Source organism: Carcharodon carcharias, chromosome 15 (genome assembly GCF_017639515.1).
Source record: "Carcharodon carcharias isolate sCarCar2 chromosome 15, sCarCar2.pri, whole genome shotgun sequence".
Taxonomy (NCBI): Eukaryota; Metazoa; Chordata; class Chondrichthyes; order Lamniformes; family Lamnidae; genus Carcharodon; species Carcharodon carcharias.
This window is the reverse complement of record NC_054481.1, coordinates 19,321,035-19,346,536: the sequence shown is the minus strand read 5'-3', so window position 1 is coordinate 19,346,536 and position 25,502 is coordinate 19,321,035. Positions and strand designations below refer to the sequence as shown.

The following is a 25,502-nucleotide window of genomic DNA, read 5'->3' as shown; positions in this document are numbered from 1 at the left end:
TTTGAAATTCACCCAAAAATGGTGGGTTTTAGTTTGCCTGCTGCCATAAATAAAGTGCTATATTATGACTTGTGGAGTCATTTTTGTAGATGAAACCATGCATCATTGCCAATCTGGGCAGTAAGAAGGATGGTAGAATGCTTCATTGTTCCTGAGTTCATCAGGAAAGTCAAAGTCTGTTCCATTTACACCTTACGCTGTTCATAACAGTGCCTACCATAAAAAGGGATGCAAGACTCTTGCATGATAGAAAGTAGATTTTTATCATTTGTGTGTCTAAAAGTATTCAGACCTGGAGCCAATAATTAATGCTCACTACTGCAAGTAAGCCATGAAGAGAAGACTGCTATTGATCCTTGATCCTGTTGGATATAGGAATATTTAACTCCAAGGTGGAAGGGAAATCAAAGGTACTGGTGAAAAGCAACAATCCCATTAAAAGAGTTTTCTTACTATATTAATGCTGTCACATGTTGGCAAAAAGTGCTATAGCAAGTAATCCTGTACGGAAAGTTTTGAATTCAAACTATTGCCACGATTTCTACGATGTTTCAATATCTCTCGATTAGTTTCTCTCCTTTGACTTGCTGATGTGCAGAAAAGTGGCAGATTCCAAGTGATTTAGTAGCAATACTAACTGACTAAAATAGATTATCAATTCAAATCCATTGGTGAATAACATCTATCTTGAATAAGTGATCCAATTTTACTGAGATAGTCCGAGCAAGCCCCTACTTGATTTAATGTCAAACTTGCTTGCCAGGCCTTATGTTTCAAGAGTTGGGTGTGGCTGTGTTAGTTGTATCTGTGGATCTTTTAAAGGAATTGCAACCATTAGTATGAAATTAACTTTTTTGGTATTGAGAGATATTCAAAATGTGTGATTTCCTATCATAAATTCCATAGAAATTGTCATTTTTAAATTTTCATGTTGCAGTTTCTAGCGATTGTTGCAACAATCTGTACAACTCTAAACTTTAATGTGACAAATTTGCTATATACCAGATTTTTGAAATTTGAAATGGTTTGAGGGTTAATTTTTTTCCATCGAGACGGAGAGGATGAAACCATTTGTATCGTAGATTAGGATACACAGCCCTAAATGACCTAGCTTCATATACCACCAATGTGGCTCAGAATTTCCCAATCCCATATCTTACCTGCTGCAAAACTGGTGCATTTATGTGGATGTGGCAACAAATTAATGTAATGCAACACAGTCCCTATTACTTGCATTGTCCTTGCTTATCCCAGAGAATTGTCTATTTTGAACAAGTGTCCCTAATCGAATTGCACCAGTACCTCTTAAACCATATTAAGCGCGTTTACTATTTTAGACAGTTTAACCACTTTCACAATTTGTTGAAGCGCAATAATCTGTCCATTCAAGTCCCACCAAGCAGCCCCACCAAGTTCAGTCATTACAACCCCCTCTGTGGCCTCTAGAATTCGTGCGGAAATAAGGCCATGATATAAATTACGCAACAACACTGAGATAAATGGGACTATGATCACTGTATACTTGAGCCCCATTCAACTCTCCAACACACAGCAGGTGAAACTATCCAGACTGCATGCATCCTCTTTCACACAACCTCCCCTGCGCCCCGCCTCAGTCTGGATGATTGCTGTAGTATAGCATTGGGGCATATGGGACAGAGCAGGAGGAAACTGGTCATAATATTACAGGGCCAAAGATTGATAAATTAATAAATCTAGAATTGGGTAAATTAAATTAATTAATCTAGAATTGGAAACAAGTCTCAGTAATGGTTGTTAAAAACCCATCTAGTTCATTAATGTCCTTTAGGGAAGGAGATCTGCCATCCTTATGTGGTCTGGCCTACATGAGTCTCCAGTCATATAGCAATGTGGTTACTCTTAACTTCCCTCTAAAATGGCCCATCAAGCCACTTGGTTGTACCAAACCCCGACAGCAAAAGCTTGAACCAGATGGACTGCAGTTGTTCAAGAAGGCAGCTCGCCACCACCTTCTCAAGGGCATTTGGGGATAGGCAACAAATGCTGGACTTGCCAGCAACATCTATATCCCGTGAAAGAATAGAAAAAAGGCAAGGGAGAGATGCCTGATAAAGATTCACTCAGCACTTTCAATCTGGTTACACCAGCCACAGCTGATAGTAACCAAATTGCATTGACATCAACCTGCCTGAAAAAGCAGTGCGGCTATATACATAATACTCCTTGTTTACATTTCTTGCTTCCATGGAGAATATGATCAGTTTATTGTTATCCCATAGAACCTTCTAATAATATTTCTTCATGATTGCTTTAGTTCAACCTGTAAACTCAACCTGTAGAATTTAATTTCTGTAGCCAAAAATAATTGTGATGAGATTTATAAATTTGTACTTACTACTATGTTTTTTTTATATGCAGGCTGTTTCTAATGAGAGTCATTGACATTCCCTATCTGAATCTGAGTGGGCCAGATTGTAAGTACAGAACTTGAACTAGAATGCATAAGTGCATACACTGACATGCCCTTGAACAACTTCCTATTTATGTTAAAGCATATAGTCAGAGTAACCCTATGGAGGATTGTAATAATTCTATGCTAAAATCGAACTCTACTTTGAACTGTTTCACATTTATGATCCATGTGTTCCAACCTTTGTATTGAAAGAAGCTTAATGCTTTGCTTAAAATGCTACATAATTGTTTGCCCACAAAAGTGAAATAGAATCCTTTGAGATCCACAGTAGCATGTGGCTTCAGCCTGTGCATATCCAACAAAACTTGTCCGAAGAATTTACTATCCAACAGCAGGCATTAAAGCAATTACAAGAAAATCCTGGTATGAGAAAAATCAAGTACAGTATATGTGGTGGGTCATGTGTTTTTTTTTCCCTAAAGTGTGTAGCATTTCTTTTAGATACTTTCTGGAAAGGAATGTTAGACAAGCTCCAGGGAAAAGAAAAAATCTATACAACAGCTCACTGGAAGTAATGAAAAGCTTTTTGTAATGATGAAGGCCATCAGTTGTTCTAGGATTAGACCATGACTAGTTATTGGCACTTACTTACTTACATATGCATCTATTTTTAACTGATTCATATGTTGGGAGAACAAATTGTACTTATTACTTTTTCCTCCACCAAGTTTTGAATCCCTGAGGTTCTGTGATTAGATACTACAGTATTTACTCTTTGTTTTCCAGTGCAACCAAAGAGGGACCATGTTCTTCACGTGCGTTTTCCCAAGGAGTGGAAGACCAGTGACCTCTACCAACTTTTCAGTGCCTTTGGTAGGATCCACCTACTTGCAACCTAATTCGAACAGCAGCTAGTTTCATTTGGTACAATTTAGCAATCTGGTTAGCACTATCTCCATTTAAAAATGATGGATTTAAACCTCCAGCTGCAGATTCTCCACCTTTTTGTTGATAAATAGGCCCACTGAAATCCGTGCTTTGTTAAAAAGGGAAATTTTATGCAATTAAATGGGTTTTTTCTAAAATATCTCTGCAGACCCCAATCCAGTTTAGTATTTTTAATGTGCCTTTTCTCAATCTGAGTTAACTTTCTAAATGACATGCACACCATGCAGTGTCCCTTGGTGGAACCTTGTGGCTACATGGAGAAAATGGGCTTCAGTGTTGCCATTTGACTCTTTGGGTGATAGTTTGCAAGTTGCAACCAAATATATTTTTAAAGCATAAATAACACCCTTGATCCGATTTAGTGGTCTGTAACCAATTATTATTCAGAATATGTACACTTCAAATTTAAAGACCATAGTACTTATACCAGTGGAAAACATTTAATTATTACACACGGAATGAAGAGAACCAACAGAATTTGAACATGGGAAGCTATGAATGAAAACTATATCTACAAAAGCTTCCCAAAGAATTCTAATAACACCTGACTTAAAGTGTTATAAACCCTACGGTTTCTGGCTTTAACCTCCATACTGGATCTTTTATTTTGTTGATCTTTAATACGATTTATGCATAAATTCTGCTGGTTTTAGAACAGTCTCCTTTTGTTTGAGTTTTTTGTCTTCTCTCCCCCCTGAAGCCATAGGAAAACATCACAGCTGAGGACTACCTAGCTCTTGATTCAATAATATATGCACTTTAAACTGGAGTTGTCATATAGCACTAAAAAGTGTCTGTCCCCTGACGAAACTAGTGAATATGCATATGTTTGCACCATTACAAAGTATGAGTGACAGATCAAAAGATCTGTTGGTTTTAGCAATGACCTAAAACTTTTTTTTAAACTACGTTTAATTAGAGAGAAAATAGATGATATAAAGATCTAAGATCTTTAATAAAGGTGCATACTCATTCAATTGATTTTTGTTTTGGTTTGAGAACTCTGTGCAGTTTGGCATTGTGAAGCTCTTTGTCAAAATGCTTTGGCAGGAGTAGATTGGTGGTCCATCCCTAGCCTGTTAGAAAAATGTACGTTTTTGCAGCCTCTGTTCAGTAAGAAGTTAAACAGATTTAATAGAAATTTATTTTACTTTTGCTGGCAGCTTTAGAAATCTTTCAGAAATAAAATGGACTCAGCACCTTTTGAGTGATCATGAAAGTATGACCAAGCTGCTTTGTTACTCGTTAAAATTAAATTTGATGCACTCTTTCAAATTATCACTTTAAGTGCCTCCTTCAAAAGTTTTTATTCAGTGGAACATTTTAGGTAGTAGGAGCATAATTAGCTCCCTTATCCTTTTGCTTCCAAATGGTCATCTACAGTATTCTATGTTCAACATACCTCAAGCATAATCCAAGAGAGAACAATTTGTTTCCGAATATTGCCCATGTGCCTGAAAATACTAAATTGGCTTACAAAAGCCTCTTGGTGAAAATTCTTTGCAATCAACTCTTTTATGAATCAAGGCTCTGCCAGCAAAATCCAATTTAGCTTAAATCTTTTGGGCATAATACAGCTAGGATAAGAGCTTATGCCCTAATGTGGTTCCTGTTGGCAGCTGTGCTCTGCTCTGCAGAAGCCACAAACTTCCCACCAAGGTGGGTGGATCTCCAGCTGCTGTTCTTGCATCTGGCTATAGAATTGCTTGGTTATCTTGATCGAGTAAGACGTGTGGCACAAGGAGATGCAGGACAAATGTTAAACATTAGTGTTGGTAGTGTGTGTTTTGTGGTTTATGTAAGTGCTTTCCTATTTTAATTTTGCAGCTTTTCACTTTGCTGCCAATCACATGATTGCTCACATCCTGAAATTCCTGGCTCTCAGTCATGTGGTTCCTTAGTAACAATGATTCACTGATCATGTCTTGTAATTTCTTGGTTCCAGATTATTCTGGTTTTTGCTTGTCCTGCAGTTTTTTTGCTAGTGGACTTCAAGCCAGAGAATGTGGCATACTGGCGTGGGACTGATAATGAGAAATCAGTGATGCACTGTTTGAAAAGAGATATCATGCCATAAAGGACATGAGGCAATGGTAGAGAGAAATTGTAGTGAAGAGTTCTTTTGAAATAAATTGTGTAATAAATAGCTTGTAAATTAACTGTCAATTGGATAAACGCACGGTGCAAGTAAACAAGCACTTGGAGCACACTTTAGTTTTTGGTTTTTAATGCCAGTTGAACTTTGACAAAATTTGAAATGGATACTTAGTGTTCTGAAGAGTGCTGTAGAAATTCTAATCTTGTCATTCAAACCTCTTTAATCCCTCTCCAGCATTCACATTTATTGTGCAATCACTTTATCCAAATTGATCCTTCTATAGTGAGAGCGGGGCTACCAATGTTGACAGCATATCTCTCCACTAATAGGAATGTGTATGCAGATCAGAGTCCTCAGCGTTTACGTCACAGTGCATGTATGCCATTTTTCAGATTTGTTACATCTTTAATTCCAGCCACTCACCCTCTTGTATGGTTGGTAGGGTTGAGAAGGAGAAAGGCTTAGAGAATGGGCTGTGCTTAGCTCTAATATAATTTACACACACAATGAAAATACCAGATTGAATATCAGCACAGATACACTCGATGTTTTTACTATGAATTCAATTGGAATGGAATCCACTTATCTTTTATACTGATCCAAAGTTTAATGTTATGAATTGAGTATAAATGAGTGAAGAGCGCCTTTAGGTATTAATTTTGCTGTGGTTAATTTGGTCAGTGAATTTACCTTTTACACTTTCGTTGTTCAGAAGTTGTAGTTGACGTTGGCCATACTGCTTGGCCCTGTTGAAAACTTGAGAATGTAGTTAAGTTCTCAAGTACAATTTTAAGATGATACTCTGAGGTATCAAAATGTAAACTTAATTATTAAGAAATCATTCTGTTGAAAATTATTCTGTTTAAATATTTTACTCTGTCGCTAGTTCAGTGCTGAGTTATAATAGATTTTCTAATCATTAAGATGCCTTGATTAGAGTGTCTTGTAGTGAAATTAATGTAGGAGATGTTTGCTGTGTTATTATAAAACAGCAGTAGGATCAAGAAGTTCAAGTTCTGATGTTAAACCAGAACTTGGGTCCCATTGCTGCCTGAGTAACAGCACAGACAAAGGAATGGACATAGGGCCTTCCTAGGCATTGTTGGTCATTATTGCAGTGTTTCTCAAAGTGGACAGCACTGTGGGGATCCATAGAGACTTTCTGGGGTTCTGCGAAACAAATGCTGGGGTCAAGAATAAATGAATGAGTGACAGCTGGAGGCATGCCCCCTCTCTCTATACTCCCCAGCATTCTTTCTGTTCCTTCTCTCCCTGTGCTTCTGTGGTGAGAAGCAAGTGCACACATCTACAAGTAAATGCCAGTTTTCTTTAAAAGTATTATTTAAATACACTTTACATACTCATAATACAGAAGTGTTGCATTATCTGTTATTGTCATTTAGATGGGAGGTGTAATCAGTGATTACTAATCCATTTGAAAAGGGACCCTTCAACCAAAAAAGTTTGAGAACTACTGCTTTACTGCACCAAATGGTGCTTTTACCCATGGAAGTGTTAAACTAAGCACAAAGGAGCAATAGTTTTGATTTTAGATTTCTATCTTGTATCAGTCTGTAAGTAATTTAATTTGCCTTGATTTAGATATGTGAAACTGGAGACAACTTTAGAGCAAAAAATCTGTTTAGTTAGAGGGTTGGATAGCCAATTTTAAATAGTTAAAATCCTTAAAATTATGCCTTTTGTACCAGATGTTCATTTATCTTGTAGAAAACTGAAATATATATTTATCCTGTCTTTTTTGTGCTGTAAATTTTGTGCAGTTAACACACTTAATTGTCGTTTGGTCTTTATTTCAGGTAACATCCAGGTGTCTTGGATAGATGATACTTCAGCATTTGTAGCATTGAGCCAACGAGAACAGGTACAAATTGGTGAGTGAACTTACAAGGTTTTGCAATGACGTGTTTTTATGCAAATACTATATTGTACTCTTTTTTGGGGGCCACTTTTTTTCTCCTCTCTCCTGTGAAACTGTGAGTTTCTTGCTGATGTATACTTCCATGGGTAATGATTTTCCTTGTCGTACTTTGCCCGGTTGGTTATTATTCACGCCTGTGTCTGGACCGAGTGTGGGCAAGTTATTTGATTTGCAAGAGAATGACAAGCAGGTCTGATCCTATCTTTGCCTGACTTCAACAAAAGCTCACTGTCAGTAAGAGGTCGGTAGAAAGCAATTAAAATTAGGAATTCTGTCCAGTTTTCCACTCGCTAAGCCAGGGTTGGTTGAATTCCACTATAGCAGCCTTTCCCTGTGTTGCCACGTTGACTGTGATCAACTAGCCCAGCAGAAGCCAGCTGCTGAACTTGGGACCCTCCTGGTCCATACAGCTCAGCCACTCACTGGGTGGAGACTATGTTGGTCAGTTATCTGCATAATTTAACATGGGGTGGCAAAGGAAAACCTCTGGAAGTGGAATATTTTGCTATTTAGGAATTTGGAAGAGCGCCCATATTGCCCATGTGATAGTCACACAGTTCTTTTGATTCATAGGCTGCTTGCACATGTGACAGTCATTCAGTGATCCCAACTCAGAATAAACTTGTGTAGTACAAGCACAAGGGTAATGTTTTTCTATCCCCCCTCAGCAAGCTCTAAGACTTACCTAATGTTTTAAAATTATTTTAATGACGCTTGCCAAATCAATGGCAACAGTTTTGTCACCTGAGACTGAAGCAGCCAAACCTGTCTGCATTACTTCAAAATAACACAGCAGCAACTAAACCAAAAACTTGAAGGGAGTGGGGAGAGGGTTATTTTTTTCCAACTATTCACAATGGTTAAATGTGATTTTTTTTCTTGTGGAATTCCAATATGAAATTGGAAGGAAAATGAAATTGATGATGTGGAATCACCACTGCTATACCCAGGGTCATAAGAGCAAACTGAAGTTGAGGCTTGTGGACATCAAGCATCATCGTTTTTGCTGTATGCTTTCTGTGCACAGTTAATCAGTAAAGAGTTATGCACCTTTCAACTTACTTCCACAAGTACCAATGAAAATGTACAAAAATATTTCTTCTATATCTACATATCACAGTAAGCTTTATTGTGATCCATACATTTCCTTCGATCATTTTGCCTTTTAATGGTGTAGATCAAAAGTATACGAGTGCAACAGTCCAGGTTGGCATGAATGTTGAAACTTAAAAAAAAAAGCTTGTCTTGTTATTTGGTTAACAAGCCTGTTTCTCAAAGACAAAAACAGAAAATGCTGGAAAAAACTCAGCAGATCTGACAGCACCTGTGGAGAAAGAAACAGAGTTAATGTTTCAAGTCCATATGACTCTTCTTCATACGGACTCGAACATTAACTCTGTCTCTCTCTCCACAGATGCTGTCAGACCTGAGTTTTTCCAGCATTTTCTGCTTTTGTTTCAGATTTCCAGCATCCACAGTATTTTGCTTTTACCTGTTTCTCAAAGAGCCTGATATGCTAGAAATTACCCAAGATTTAAGCAAATGTATAAGGACTCATCAAAGGCTGTCACCATTTGAACATTGCCCTTCTACAGCTTCTTGATCTTTTTCATTCCAACACCTGAGGTTATGCAGACCACTTTGCTGAATGTGAGACAAGTACATCTCTGCACGTAAGCCCTTCAGCTCTTGAATTCAGATCGTCTTTCAGTGCCGACTTTTCCAGAGGAAACCATTGAAGCTAAGTAGGAATTGAGATAGTCAAGGGATTATTCTCCATGATCTAATCTTTTGTTGTGGTAATGAGTGTGCGCGTCGCAAATTCATTTAATTGTGCCATGTTGGACAGTGGTTCCACATTCACAGCATGTGGAATGGATTGGTTGAAATGTCTTTTGGATTCAGTTAGTAGTAAGGATCAAAGTAAGGTGAAAGAATATGCAAGTTGTCTTGCTTCAGGTTGGCAGATGATAACACATTAAATCCACTGAAAATACGGTGATTCCATGTAGGATAGCTGGGGTAAGCCACTTCATTAATACAGGTGTAGTATTGAGTAAGATATCCATGCTGCTGAGCAGGCCACCCATGAAAAAAGTGCAAATGAAATTTGACATGGAACATCATATAGCAATTGTCTTTGGAAAGTCAGTAGATTTGCAATTTACTCAATCAAGACATTAGTGCATCTCTTTAACAAAACCTATCATCTCTAGGTAAGTGTTAATGGAATCAGATGATAGGAGTTTGAAAAAAAAACAATTTGCCTTAAAGTTACATCGACAATTTGCCCATCTCTCTTGTCACAGATTAAAAATCCTACTAAAAGGTGTAGGGTACATGATCATAAGTACACCAAGCTATTGAAGAGATTAGTGAAAAATGTGATATGCAAAATGTATCAGAGGACACCATCATGGCCAAATGTAAGTCTCCTGTTAGCATGGGGCTTTAATGAAATAGTAGCTATGGATTTAAAGGTGTTGGACAAGGATAGAAACATATTTTACATTTCATAGACATAGCAACAAGATTCAATATGTCTACAATAATACATGGTAAAGACAAAAGGGTGACTGTGGATAAAATCATGGTAAAATGGGGGCACCAGCTAAATTCCTAACTGACATTGGGGGATTATTTGCCGATGACGAATTTAGCGATATGCAAAACTATGAACATTGTAGTGATGAACACTGCAGCTGAAAGTCCCTTCACTCATGGTCTTTGTGAAAGAAATCATACTGTGGTTGATGAAATGCTCTATAAGATCTTAGCTGACCAAACAAATTATAAATTAATATCTGCCCTGATGTGGGCACTACATGCAAAGAATTCACTTCATATAGTTGTGAGCAAGACTCCATATCAGTTGGTCCGTGGGAGAAATCCACAAATAACCTTCTGTGATGTGTGATCATTCCCTGGCCTTGGAAGGGACTACACTTAGTTCCACCTTTTCTGCACACTTGAATGCCCTACGTGCAGGAAGAAGGGTATTCATCAGGCAGAAGTCTCAAAGAGACTGTCAGAGAAAAATTTAATCCTGGGGATTTAGTATGCTATAAAAGAGAGGGTCAGAGAGAGAGAGTGGAAAGGTCCAGGTAAAGTGATGGGAAGAAAGTAATTTTTCCAACATGGTAATCAAACTATTCTGAGCAATTAAAAGGTGACAAGTGTCACAACTCACTGGGGATAGTGCGCTGTAATATCAAGCCCCACTGTTCCCCGAGTCATGACAAATGTGATAGGTTTGATCAAACCACCAGATTACCCCAATTCTACCTAACTGTTCAATTTAGGTTAACAGAATATGAGCACCAGGTTTGTAAACTTAATAAGTAAATTATTATTGAACAAACTGTTGTTAACCAGTGGCAAAATGAAATATGAACTGCTAATTTCTAATTCTATAACCTAAACTCTACCCCTTAAGTCCCTATACGCACACATACAAGACACATAAGACACAAAAACATGGATTTTAAGGGTGGGATGAAACAGTTCAATAACACAAATTCTGGAGTACAGGATTCAATGGGTTGATTTTGATTGCTGTCTTCCAAATTTCTCTCAGTTCTTATTGATGATACGAGGTGGTCTTCTAGCACTTTCGGTATTTAGTTCACTGGTTGGGCACTTGCCTTTCAATGTCTCTAACGGTGATTTTCCCCTTTTGCCTCTTGACAGGGGTTTTCAGAGAGAGAGCAGATTATAGAGATATGAGAAGAAAAAGCCAGCTAGCTATTATTGTGGAATTACAGGAATATTCCTCACACAGGAGAAAGAGGTTTTAGGTCTTGTTCCTTTCAGGCTAAGAGCTAATCTGCTGCACTGCTCTCTCTCTCTCTCTCTCTCTCTCTCTCAAAACCTGGTCACCTGGTCAGGAGCCAAATAAAACGTTGTTGCAAGGCAGCTCCCTTGGTCCAGGACTCCTCTCCGGCACCATCCTGTCTTTCATGGCACACGCGGTTCCAGGACTGCAACATTGTGTGTATATATATATATATATATATATATCTCATCCTGTTCTAGTGGACATGTCTTTCAACCCACAGCCATTGTAATTTTAATCCCCAGTCCAACAGAAACTAAAAAGATATGTTCCTTACACAAGGTACCTTGCACCTCAAATACTCATATGCTTGACCGTTATGAGAAGCAGAATATGGTAGATAAGGGGCTGGATGGTAAACAATACACAAAGTGATATCAATGCACAGGATACTGCCAAAAGTTGATACCAGGGTAACATTCATACCAGAAGGGTCCAGTGAATGGAGGAATGTGACCATTGTAGGGAGAGCAGGGCAAGCTACTGGCAAATTCAAACATTGGCTAAATGTTCAAGGTGATGGACAAGAGGTAAGATCAATGGACTGGCAAAATGAGGTAAAACTGGAGAGTTAGAAAACACAGTGCAAGTTCCCATAGTGGATCTGGAAGTGACTCTGGCTCTCGGAAGTGATCATGTACTGGCAACAGAACCTCTGATCATGGGAGAGAGAAGTTATGTAGCAGTAGTTCAGAAAGAGATGGGAGGGCGAGTAGAAGCCATAGTTTGACTAGAACAAGGACTATAGCGGAATTGAGGAATGCCACTAGAAGTAGAAACTGTTATGATCGAGAAGTTTGGGTGGCCACAAATGAATTAAAGGAAAATTGATGAAAGATAAAACAAAAAGTTGGATAATTGGAAAGAATTTGGTATCTACTCAAGTGCCAGATAGAGAACAGCCAGCTTTATTTCACAGGTGGATATGCCAATTCGATTCACTCCACCATGATATCAAGGAATGGCTGAAGGCACTGGATACTGTAAAGGCTATGGACCCTGATGATATTCCAGCAATAGTACTGAAGACTTGTGCCCTTAGGCTATTCCAGTACAGCTACAATGCTGGAATCTACCTTGCAATGTGGAAAATTGCCGAGCTTTGTCCTGTACACACACACTAGGACAAATCCAACCTGACTAATTACCGCCCCATCAGTCTACTCTCCATCACCAGTAAAGTGATAGAAGGGGCCATCAATAGTGCTATCAAACGGCACTTGCTTATCAATAACCTACTCACTGACTCTCAGTTTGGGTTCTGCCAGGGTCACTCAGCTCCTGATGACATTACAGCCTTTGTTCAAACATGACAAAAGAGCTGAACTCCAGAAGTGAGGTGAGAATGACTGCCCTTGAGGTCAGTGCAGTTTTTTACCGAGTGTGGCATCAAGGAGCCCTAGCAAAACTGGAGTCAATGGGAATGAGAGGGAAAACTCTCTGCTGGTTGGAGTCATACCTAGCATATAGGAAGATGGTTGTGGTTTTGATGGTCAACCATATCAGTTCCAGGCCATCACTGCAAGAGTCCCTCAGGGTAGTGTTCTAGACCCAACGATCTTCAGCTGCTTCATCAATGACCTTCCTTCTGTCATAAGGTTAGAAGTGGGGATTTTTGCTGATGATTGCACAACGTCTAGCAACATTCATGATAACTCAAATACTGAAGCAGTCCATGTCCAAATGCAGCCAGACCTGGACAATATCCAGGCTTGGGCTGACAAGTGGCAAGGAGTATTCGTGCCGCACAAGTGCCAGGCAAAGACCATCTCCAACAAGAGAGAATCTAACCATCGCCCCTTAACATTCAATGGCATTATCATTGCTGAATCCCCCACCATCAACAGCCTGAGAGTTACCATTGAACAGAAACTGAACTGGACTAGCCATTTAAATACCATGGCTATAAGAGCAGGCCAGAGGCTAGGAATCCTGTGGTGAATAACTCACCACCTGACTCCCCAAAGCCTGTCCACCATCCACAAGGCATAAGTCAGGAGTGTGATGGAATAATCTCCACTACCTGGATGAGTGCAGCTCCAGCAACACTCAAGAAGCTTGACACCATTCAGGACAAAGCAGCCACTTGATTCACACCCCATCCACAACTATTCACTCCCTCCACCACCAACACAGTGGCAGTAATGTGTACCATCTACAAGATGCATTGCAGGAGCTCACCAAGGCTTCTTACACAGCAACTTTCAAACCCAGGACTGCTGCCATCTAGAAGGACAAGGGCAGCAGATACATGGCAACATTACCACCTGGAAGTTCCCCTCCAAGCCACTCACCATCCTGACCGAAATATATCACCATTCTTTCACTGTCGCTGGGTCAAATTCCAGGAACTCCCTTCCTAACAGCACTGTGGGTGTACCCACACTGCATGGACTGGAGCAATTCAAGAAAGCAGCTCACCGCAACCACCTCAAAGGCAATTAGGGATCGGCAATAAATGTTGGCCTAGCCCGCGAAGCTCACATCCCATGAATAAATAAAAAAATAAATAAATAAGCATTCCTTGATTGACGTATAAGGCTAAAGCGAGACCAGTGGCTCAGGGTTTTGAAGATGGACTTAATGAGCTTGGTGTAAGACTTGAAAATGTTAGAGTGAATGACTCTATGGCAGGCAGAGTGATCTGGGAGATTTTCTTAGCTCTCTTAGCCACACATTCATGGGAATGTAGGTCAATTGATATATAAGCCACCTTTTTTGTAGGGTGAAACGTTTCAAAGAGGTGACTCTGAAACCACCTGAAGAAGCGAGTGGTATAGAAGGGAAGGTGTGTAAATTAAACATTTGGTTTTATGGATTGTTTGATGCATTGAGGGTATGGCATTTCTGGGTTAGGTCTGTATGGCTGAAAGTTTGTTTTATCCAGCTGAAAGCAGAGCCAGTAATATTTTTCTGGTGTCACAAAGAAAAACTAACAGGCATCTTTATGGTTCATGTTGATGTGTTCTGTGGAATTTGAGCAATTTGTGATAGGCAAGAAAAAAGGGGAATTTAAAATTGCAAGCCAGGCTTCGGGGGCCTTTAAACATTAGACATTAAGCAGAAGTTGTCAGGGGTCATGTTGAATCGACAATCATACCTAAAAGGTACTAATCATATCCCGATAATTCGGGCTAGGACTTCTCAGAAAGATGATCAGTTAACGGACCAGTTAAGAAGTTTGATTGGACAGTTGAACTGGCTGTGCACATGGACAAGACCTAATGCCAGTTATGATGTATTGAAACTTAGCACTGTAATGAAACATGCCACAATTGAGAAGGTTCTGAAGGCAAATAAAATACTAAAGAAATTTAAATTCTGAAAAATGCACATTCAAGTTTCCAACCTAGGATGACCTGAAAGATATGAAGTTCGTCCTTTTTGGTGATGGTTCCCATGCCAATCTTCCGGATGGGTATTCAAGTGCAGCTGGTTTATCATGTTCTTGGGTTGGTGAAAATTGAAAATATTGTCTCTTGGCCTGGGAATCGAAAAAAATAAAATGGGTGGTTAAAATAAACACTGGCACTAGTGGGTGCAATTGATATGGAATTGTGCTTAACTAACATTCTGAAGGAAATCTGTTCTGAGAAAGTTTGCAAATTGAATGCTATCTGGATAACCGTTCTCTATGGGATAATGTTCAGTCAACAAAGAGTGTCACCTGAGAAAAGGTTGAGGATTGACCTTGCTGGTATAAAGGAAATGTTGGAGAAAAAATAAAATAGGTCAACTCAAGTCACCAAATATAGACTGTTTTATAGAGAGGAATGCTTGCTCCAAGAAATTGTTGGAGCTGCTAATGTTATGATGGATTGGAAGAAAAACACTTACTTGGAATGTAGGCACTGCTAGCAAGACCAGCATTTGTTACCCACCCCTAACTGCCCTTGAACTGAGTGGCTTGTTACACCATTTCAGGGGGCAGTTGCTGTAGGTCTGGAGTCACACGTAGGCTAGACCAGATAAGGATCGCAGATTGTAAGGAAATTAGTGAACCAGATAGGTTTTTACAACAATTGTTTCATTACTGAGACTAGCTTTTCAATTCCAGATTATTAATTGAATTTAAATTCCACCAGCTGCCATGGTGGGATTTGAACCTGTGTCCCCAGAACATTAGCCTGGGCCTCTGGATTACTAGTCCAGTGACATTATCACTACACCATTGCCCCTTTGATTGTTTTATAATTATTTAAGTATGTTATCAAGTTTATGTTGAAAGAAAGGAAGGGGAATCTGTTAATGGTTGGTTGATTATGTTGTTAAAGATACACAGGTGATGTTTGATTATTTGATTAAGGAATGAGAGCACATACAGAGAAAGTCAGCTAGAACACTGGGTTGGTAGTTTGACAGCAGAGATCTGTAATGTTGCATCCTGTGAATAAACCTGCTAGCAAGGAAAATATCTGTGCCTTGTTTCATACATCACCATCTGGCTTAGATCCATTTAACAAGGAGCTGAGTGGCCCTGGCGGACCCCAAACTGAGTGTTAGTGAAGTGAGCTGGTTATTGCTGGGGAACTGCAGCTTGATAGTACTGTTGATAACACCTTCCATTGCTTTGCTGATGATCGAGAGTAGACTGACGAGACGGTAATTGGCTGGATTGCATCTGCCTTTTTGTGGACAGGGCATACCTGGGCAATTTTACACATTGTCAGGTAGATGCCAATGTTGTAGCCGTACTGGAGCAACATATTTTCATGAGTGTAACACAAGGATATACTGTTTTTTTTTAATGGTGTTTGTTGTTTAACTGGATATAAATTCACATTATTATTATTACCCTTCATAAAATAACAGAAGCAAAAGTTTTCTGAAACTTGAATGTTTATTTTTTGATTATCTTCATTTGGTAACAGGTAACCCTGTGTGCTTTTTGTGTGGAAATTGTGTCCTGTCGACTCCCAGGTGATAGGAGCATTTTACAGTTGTGTACTCTGCAACTTTCATAAAAATACATGTTGTAATCTTTGCATATAGTTTCACTTTCAATATCAGTGCTTTAACACTCTGTTTAAGTTTAGACAGTGTCCGGTAGTTCCTATGTGTATATGGTTCAACAACAGTTTTGTGCACCAGACTAAATTTGATTCATGTGTATTTTTTAAATACTTGTTTTATAGTTCAAGTTTTATAGTGATACCTAAATATCAACAATTCAAAAACCTTAACCACAAATGGGAGACCAGCAAACAAAATGTCTCTTCATATTCAACACAACTTCTTAATGTTGTTTTTTCTTTCCTCTTTTTTTGGGGTCAACACCCAAAAGTCATGGTGGTTTTTGAAGAGACTTCTGCCTTGCATGAATTCTGGTGACTTTGCAAGAATTTCCAGAATTGTTAAAATGAAGCTGGTCAGTTCTGTCATTGCTGTCCTACTTCCTTCTGCCTACCTCTTCTAAACTGCACTGATGCCCTTGTTCATCCTTCGGTTGTCTCACTATATTTGAGAAGAAAAGCAAGTGACTCTGAGGCACTGCAGAGGTTATAGAGTGGGAGGTCCTGAGAGAAGCCTTACAAGAATGAGAATGTCTTATCATTTTGATTTTTGTTCCATACCATGCCATAGACAGTAGTCAATCTGAAAATAGAAGTACTATTGAGTGCAATAGATTGGTTTACAAGTAAAGTGAGTTATAAGCTAATATAAAAGCCAAATAGTGAGAATACTGAAAATCTGAAATAAAAACAACTTGCTGGAAAAACTCAGCAGGACAGGCAGCATTTGTGGAGAGAGAAATTGAGTTAATGTTCCAAGTCCAATGAGACTCATCTTCAGAACTGCAAGTTCCAGAGTTGTACGCTGATGGTACCAGCATAGGGCACTATAATTGTTGCAAAATCGCTTCCCCAATTGATTCCTAACCCATTTGTGTAACAATAGTTGATAGATGCCTATTATCCTACAAACTAACTTGCATTTTAATCACTTTTGCACACCTTATTGAACCTAGTTCCCTGATTGTGATCTATCAGAAACTTGTTCTTTCTGTCCAGGGTGTCCTTGGCAATAAATTTTTACCACAGTTTCTGATTAAACCACTTCCTGAATTCACCTCTGCACATATTATAGAAAATATTTATTATGTACTCTTGACGATTGATTGTAAGTCATGTCACGAACTTGATATTCACTCCTAAGCCTAGAATGGAAGAACTGGATACTGTACAATGAAAATATAATAAGGATGCTTGAAATAAAATGCGACTTTTATTCTGTGAACAATTGTCATACTTGACTAATCAAAATTGATTGTGTTATTGCAGGAGGTCATTTTCACTGGTGGAATTTGAGAGATCTATCTATTCATGTGTCATGGATCATACAGTTTTGTACCATAACTTGTATCGAACTTGCTTGGAGTGATTTTTGTAGCAAGCAAAGTTCAATCTGACCTTATTTTAAAAGGAAAACGCTTTTTGAGTGAAGCTTTCTTTCCCTTTTTAGAATCACAATTTCATTACTTTCACAAAGTGCTTTTTTTCCCCCAGCAACTCACTTTAAGTAAAAAGGAAGTGTAATACCGGTAACTTTGCTTTATGCTAGTAATTTTTTAATAAACCTAATAAATGGAAAGGGTACAGATGATATTACCAGTGATGAGATTCTTGAGTTAGGAGGAGTGGTTGGAAAAATTAGGGCAGTTCTCCTTGGAACAGAGAAGGTTAAGAGTTGTCTTAATAGAGGTTGTCAAGATGATGAGAGGTTTTGATAGAGTAGATAAAAAAACTATTCCCTCCAGCAAGTAGGTCAATAACTAGAGGTCACAGATTTGAAATCATTGGCAAGAGACCAGAGGGGAGATGAGAATCTGGAATACTCTACCTGAAAAGATGGTGGAAGCTGATTCCATAAATCATTTTAAAGGGGAGTTGGACAGGTACTGAAGATGAGAAACTTACAGGGTTGAGACAAAAAAAAGAGTGTGAGGCACTAAACACCATTGCTCTTTCTAAGATCCAGCACCAGCATGATCGGACAAATTGTCTCCTGTGCAGTATGTTTAGATGATACTACTTTCTGGTCTAAGCATCTGGGAAATGTTTTTTAAAATTTTTTAAAATATATTCGTTCATCGGGTGTGGGCGTTTCTGGCTAGGCCAGCATTTATTGTCCATCCCTAATTGCCCTTGTTCAGAGGGCATTTTTAAGAGTCAACCACATTGCTGTGGGTCTGGAGTTGCATGTCGGCCAGACTAGGTAAGGACGTCAGATTTCCTTCCCTAAAGGACATTAGTGAACCAGATGGGTTTTTACAACAATCGACAATAGTTTCATGGCCATCATTAGGCTTTAATTCCAGATTTTTTTTTAATTCAAATTTCACCATCTGCTTTGCTGGGATTCGAACTTCTGGGTCCCCAGAGCATTACCCTGGGTCTCTGGATTACTTGTCCAGTAAAAATACCACTCTGTCACTGTTTTCTTATATTTAAGTGACATCAACAGAAGAGAAGTGAATAGTTGGTGAGTCTTTCTCTTTTTAAAGCAGTAAGGTTTATTAGTAGAAGCAAGGTTTGTTGGGGGGCTGGTTAGTTCAGTTATCTAGATGGCTTGAGTGTGATGTAAAACAATGTCAATGGTGCAGGTTCAGCCCTTGTACCGGCTATGGTAGTTCATGTCTTGCTCCATGCTTGTGGAATGGTGCCCCTCAAGTTATACATAACCCGTGTCTCTCTGATGGCGAATGAGATGCCTGTGGTCCTTTTGCGGACTATGGCTAATTACCTATCAGTAGCAAAAGTTTATTATCTAATGGCATGGCAGGGCAGCTCCAACCTCTTGAGTGCACATCCTGTGCAACTGCAGGACATTTCCTGTGCCCTGGATAGCCACATGTGCAGGAAGTGTCATTAGCTGCAGCAGCTCGAGCTCCAGATTTTGGAGCTTGAGCAGCAGCAAGCATCGCTGCAGTATATCTGAGAGACTGAGAGCTTCATGGATAATGCATTTATAGATGTGGTTACTCCACTGCTTAAGAGTATGCAGGGAGAGAAGGAATGGATGACCACCAGGTGATCAAAAAGGAACAGGCAGGTAGTGCAGAGTCCCTTGAGTCCATCACACACTCCATCTATAGTCAGTTCTGAATGCTGATGAGAGTGATGTTCATCTGGGGCGTGCAGCCATATCCAAGTCCTTGGCACCATGGTTGGCTCAGTTATACAGGGAGCATGAAGATGACTGGAAGAACAATAATGATAGATTCGGTAGAGGAACTGACTGACGTGAATCCAGGTTGTCATGTTACCTCCCTGTTCCCAGGATCAAGGATGTCATTGAACTGCTGCAGAGCACCCATAAGGGGGAGGGTGATCAGCCAGCAGTTGTGGTCCACATTGGTACCAATAAAATAGAAAGAGGGGCTTTGCCCTGTAATCCGAATTCAGGGAGCTAGGTAGGAAATTAGCAAGCAGGACCTCAAAAGTAGAAATCTCTGAATTACTTCTGGTATCACACACAATTGAGTATAAAAATAGGAGGATAAAGTAGATGAATATGTGGCTGGAAAGATGGAGCAGGAGGGAGGGCTTTAGACTCCTGGGACATTGGGACCAGCTCTGAGGGAGATGAGACCTATGCAGGCTGAATGGGTTGCACCTAAACAGAGCTGGGACCAATTTTTTTGCATGGTGATTTGCAAGTTCAATGGGATAAGAATAGATCTGACACAGATAAATTGCAATCAAAGGTTGGCAGACAAAACTAACTGAACAATGGGCTGCATTTAAAGCAGAGTTTTGGCACAGTCAAGTTAAAATCCAACGAAGGGGAATGGCAGGGAAAACAAATTGAGTTCCATGGATGACAAAAGAAAAAGAGTTTAAAATGAAGAAAAAGTGTGCATATGACAGATGTCGGGGGGGTGGTACAACTGAGAACCAGGCTGAACATAAGTTCAGCGGGGAATTGAAAAAGCCAGCAAGAAGCGAAGAGAAAGTATAGGAAGAGACTGGCAGCTAACATAAAAGGAAATCCAGAAGTCTTTTATAGGCTTGTGTACAGTAAAAGGGTGATTGAGAGGAGTGTGCCTACTAAAAAGGTGAATTTACACATGGAGGCAGGGGCACAGCTGAGATATTAAATAAAAACTTTGCATCTTTCTTTATCAAAGATGATGTTGTACAGGTCGTGGTGAAAGAGGAGGTAGGTCAGACACTTGAAGGGCTTACAATAGCTCCTCCTTATCAACTTTATCGGCTGTCTGTACTTAAAGTAGATAACACACCAGGATCGCATGTGATGCATCCCAGAATATGGAGAGAACTGAGAGTGGAAATTGTGGAAGCACTGGCCATAATTTCCCCTTGCTTAGACTCTGAGGTGGTGCCAGAAGACTGGGGAATTGCAAATGTTACATCCTTGTTCAGAAAAGGATATAAAGATAAGCCCAGCAACTACAAGCCAGTCAGTTTGACCCATGGTTGGGAAGTTTCTAGAAATGATAATTTGGTGGGGGGGTGGGGGGGGGGGGGTGAAATTAATCACTTGGGCAAATGCGGGTTAGTTGAGGTTTTATTGAAGGAAAATCATGAGTAACTAACTTGCATGAGTTTTTTGATAGGATAATGGAGAGGCTTTACGAGGGTAATGTTGTTGATGTGCCGCACTTGATCAAATGGCTTTTGGAAGTCCATGTACACCATAGCAAGCTTGTGAGCAAAGTAACAGCTCATGGAATTAAAGGGACAGTAGTGGCATGGATACAAAATAGGCTGAGTGACAGGAAACAGATGGTAGTGGTTAATGGATGCTTTTTGAATTCGAAGACTGTTTAAAATGGGAGTTCCCCAGGCGTTGATGTTAGGATCACTGCTGCTTTTGATATATATTAATGACCTAGAACTTGGTGTGCAGGGCATAATTTCAATATTCGTGGATGATACAAAACTTGGAAATATTATGAACTGTGAGGAGGATAGTATAGAACTTTAAAAGGACATGGATAGATTGGCAGAATGGGGGTACAAATGGCAGATGAAAATTTAATGCAGTTAAGTATGAAGTGATTCATTTTAGTGGAAAGTAGGCGGAGAGATGATATAAAATGAAGGGTACAATTCTAAAGGGGGAGGCAGGAGCAGAGGGACCTGGGTGTATATGTGCATAATTAAGAGAAGGACTAATTGAGAGAGCAATTAATAAAACATACAGCATCCCTTGAGCTTTATTAATAAGGGCATGGAGTACAAAAGCAAGGAAATTATGTTAAATTTGTACAGAACACAGTTTGGCCTCAGCTGGAGTATTGCATTCAATTCTGGGGCCCACCCTTTAGAAAAGATATGAAGGTATTAGAGAGAGTACAGAAAAGATTCATGGAGGAATTTCAGTTACTTAGATTGGAGAAGTTGGGTCTGGTTGCCTTAATGAAGAGAAAGTCGAGGAGATTTGATAGAGGCATTCAAAATCATGAAAGATCTGGAGAGTAGATATGGAGAAACTTCATGGAAGGAACTAGAACCAGATTTAAGGAAATTAACAAAGGAAGCAATGGCAATGTGAGGAAAATTTTTTCATGCAGCAAGTGGATAGGATCTGGAATGCACTGCCTGAGAGTGTGGTGGAGGCAGGTTCTAATCAAGACATTCAAGAGGGAGTTAGATTTCTATCTGAAAAGGAAGAATGTGCATGGCCACAGGAAGAAGGCAGAATGACACTAGGTGAGTTGCTTGTTCAGAGAGCCAGCACAAACATGATGGGTTGAATGGCCTCCTGCACTGTAACAATCCTGTGATTGTGTTTATAAACCAATGTCTTGCTTATCTATGCAAAAAGAATGGGATAATTAGCATTCTCTTAACGATGTCTTTGACTCTTTCTGTTACCATAAAATGCACTCTAAATTGCTGATCTCCATCTGTCATGGCCCAGACCGACAATGCATTAATGTGCTGTGCTAGTGAGTCTGAGATTCAAGTAGCCTCTGTTGAGAAGTGCCTATAAACATAGTGTTTCCTCTCTGCAAGTTGGCATCTTGTTCTCTAATCATGACTAGGTTAAAATTATTGTCCCTTTCTTTCAGTCCATATATGATGGCTTGGGCCTTCATAGCAATTTGTTTTGTTAGCTGGGTTGCTTAGCTCATAAGCTTAGGAATGATGCTGGGTTGCAAAAGGAAATAATTGAATGCTTAATAACTACATATCAAGTAAAGACAGTGATTATTGTGTACTCTGTGAATCACTAGAGTTTAATAATTATTGTCAGTGGTCATTAATGGGGGAGCACTCTTCTGGCTAAACTTGCTGCCAGTTTTCTCCTTTGTTGAGCATGTTGACTGCTTGTTAAGATGCCAATTCATGAGCATCAGTTGTCTTCTGGTATCTCATCAAAGTGGCTATTCTTCACGTTTGTGTTTAGACAGTGAATGTTGTATCAGCAAACCCAGCAGCCTTGTCTACTGTAGGGTCTCAAACTGTAATAAGATGGTTACTCTGTTTTTGATATTGATTGAGAGTACAACATTGGTGAAGGCAATGGGAAAACTTTCCCAGTGACCTGTAAACTCTGGGAAACCATGAGAACCTATGTTTCAACAAACTGTTGCAATAGGCAGATGGTGCCTTGTTTTAACTGTATCTGTTGGGTGGCGGGTGGGGGGGATGCTGGTGGTGGAAAGACTTCTGGCAATACAACACTCCTGCAATGGGGTTTCAACATACAATCTTCTAATGCAGCAGTGGGGATACTACCAGCTGAACCCAATCAATTGCAGATACTTTAGCTTTTTTTCCCTTCTCCCTCCCTGTCGCTTCCCTAGGGACACGGTGGCCAGTTGCTATATGTCCACCACTACTTCATCTGAGCTGGTTCATCTCGGTATAAGCTGAAGATTGAACCTTGGAGCCCCTCTAGTGTAAACTGTTCAATTACCAATGAGATAGTAAAATCAGTTGAGACATCTAGCTTCTCTTATGATAGAGGAGAAAGTGCCAATGAGTTATTGTGAAGTTACTTCTGTAAGCCCAGAGGCAAGATCACAGTCTCACATTCCCAATTTCCCAAAGCACATTCTGAGCACAGTTCCTGGCCAGCCGACCATTTGCTATTATGATTTATGCATGAATTTATGGTATGTTGTGGATTCTAGATGAAATTTGCTAATCTTGAGTTTTGAATCATCCAAGTCTTTTGCAAGATGAATAGAAGTGTTACTCATTGCACCCAAGGGCATAAAAATCAAAGTGTGTACTGAAGCAATTGCTGGAAACATTGATCATCAATGCTGGCTTATTCACTACTATCGAGTACAAAGTGTTCTTTGTCCAGCATTTTTGATTTTTCAATCTTTTATTATAGCATTGTATAAGTAATGTCACTTTCAAGTTGTACTCATAAATAATTTGCTATAGCTCCACCATACCAGTTTTTCTTTAGCACTCAAACTTGTATATCAAAATTGGGGGTGAATGACTTTATCACTTTTTAATTTGTTGCAGTCCCTCCACATGGGTTATTGCATTAAACTTTTGGAAGCTAGGAATTTGGAAATTTATGTCTTAATTTAGTTTAGTGCCATCTTAGGCAATGGATCCATACATTTAAATTAATTATTTGACACATTGACAATCTTTAATAATGGCATTTTGCTGATAGATCTCCAGGCAAATTTTGTATTTAGAAACAGCACAAGCCAAACCACAAGTCCAGTTATCGCTTTCATTTCTGAAGGGGTTACCATCCTCCTATGACACCTAAGCAAGGTTTTTGATACTGTTACACAGAAGAGGGGGTTAATTTAAGCTGCATGAATTTCTCCTCTCACCACTCATTTGTAAAGAGAAAGGTGTTTTGGTTTGTTTCCCTCTTTATAAATGGTGGTGCATTTCCCCAACCCCTTAGTTGCTGTGGGATCAAATTTCCTAGTAATAACCCCACAGCAAACTCAAGATAGGATGAACTCAAAAGGTTAGTTTATTTGCAAGCACTCAAAATGCGGGAGGAGGGTCACAACATTGCCTGCCCACTCAGACAGTAAAGAGAGGGATAGCGAAGGGAAGGATTTACAGTACAAAGACTACAGAGAAAATAAATATTGGTTCACATGGGTTCCAGAGTCCAGAATCAAAGTCCAATGAGGTATTTCTGCAAAGGTCAGTGGGCTGAAAAGCGATGCTGGATATTTCACTTTTCTGGCAGTGTTGACTTCTCATGATGAAATAGAAATGCAGAGATGGATCAGTCTTGTAGGCGATGGAACAGACTTCCAGCAGAAGCAGGGCAAATGGAGCCAGGTGTCCAACCTGGGCCACAACTCCTTCGGTGTAGCCTGCTAGCAAGATGTTAAATCACAGACCGAGCTATGTTCCACAAGCCAGAGGCCCATGGCACATGACTTCCACCTCTCCACCATCTTTGACAAAGGATGTGTATCCATCATCTGGATTCCAAATAGTCTTAGCCATTAGGAATTGAAAGGAAGATTGTGGGGCCTTTGTCTTAGCAGATGATCCATCTTCTTCTGGCCAGACTTGGTTATTAAATGTAGATGGCCTTTGTATAGTTCTCTTTGAAATTGAGCTGTGCAGTCCCCAAATGATCGTTAGTAGCTCCTCTGAGATAATGAGATGTGAGATTTCTGAAGCAGCAAAGTGGCTTCTTTTTGTTCTGACGCAGACACAGTTTCAGCCATTTTAAGGATCTTTGTTCAGTATTTTTTTTAATTTTAAAAACAGGCATGAAAATATCTATAGTGTGAGGTCCTATTTGGCTTCAGGAAGAATTAATATTGGAGCATCTAGTTATTGCTGCCAAAGAGCCACTGCAGGATATCTGAAATAAAAAGACTTGCATTTATACTGCTCCTTTCACAACTTTGAGAGGGCCCAAAGTTCTTTACAGCCAATTAAGTACTTTTTGACGTGTAGTCACTGTTCTAAAGTAGGAAATATGGCAGCCAGTTTGCACACAGCAAGCTCCCACAAATTGCATTATGATGATGACCAGATAATCTGTTTTTGTGACATTCATTGAAGGAGAAATATTGGCCAGGGCACTGGGGATAACTCACTCCATGTTCTTTGAAATACTGCCATAGGATCTTTTACGTCCACCTGAGAGAGTAGATAGGACCTTATTTAACATCTTGGCCAAAAGGCAGCATATCCTCAGTACTACACTGGAGCATCAGCCTGTTTTCTTTTGTTTGTTCAAGTTTCTGGAGTGGGACTTGAACTTACAACCTTGAATCACAGGTGAGAGAGAGAACTGAGGAAAAGCTTGTATCTAACTGATGTTTCTGCCTTTGGACAGCAGTATTTGGGACAAG

General features: G+C 39.6%; 1 protein-coding gene across 3 annotated transcripts in view; it reads left to right on the top strand.

Moving 5' to 3' along the window:
• Nucleotides 1–25,502, top strand: part of parn (poly(A)-specific ribonuclease (deadenylation nuclease)) — a 116,656-nt gene that overhangs the window by 56,273 nt on the left and 34,881 nt on the right. For all 3 annotated transcript variants that reach the window (XM_041206739.1, XM_041206738.1, XM_041206740.1), the window contains 3 exons: nucleotides 2,401–2,456; nucleotides 3,182–3,268; nucleotides 7,259–7,333. In XM_041206739.1, the coding sequence (XP_041062673.1) occupies nucleotides 2,401–2,456; nucleotides 3,182–3,268; nucleotides 7,259–7,333 (218 nt within the window). The remainder of the gene's footprint in view (nucleotides 1–2,400; nucleotides 2,457–3,181; nucleotides 3,269–7,258; nucleotides 7,334–25,502) is intronic.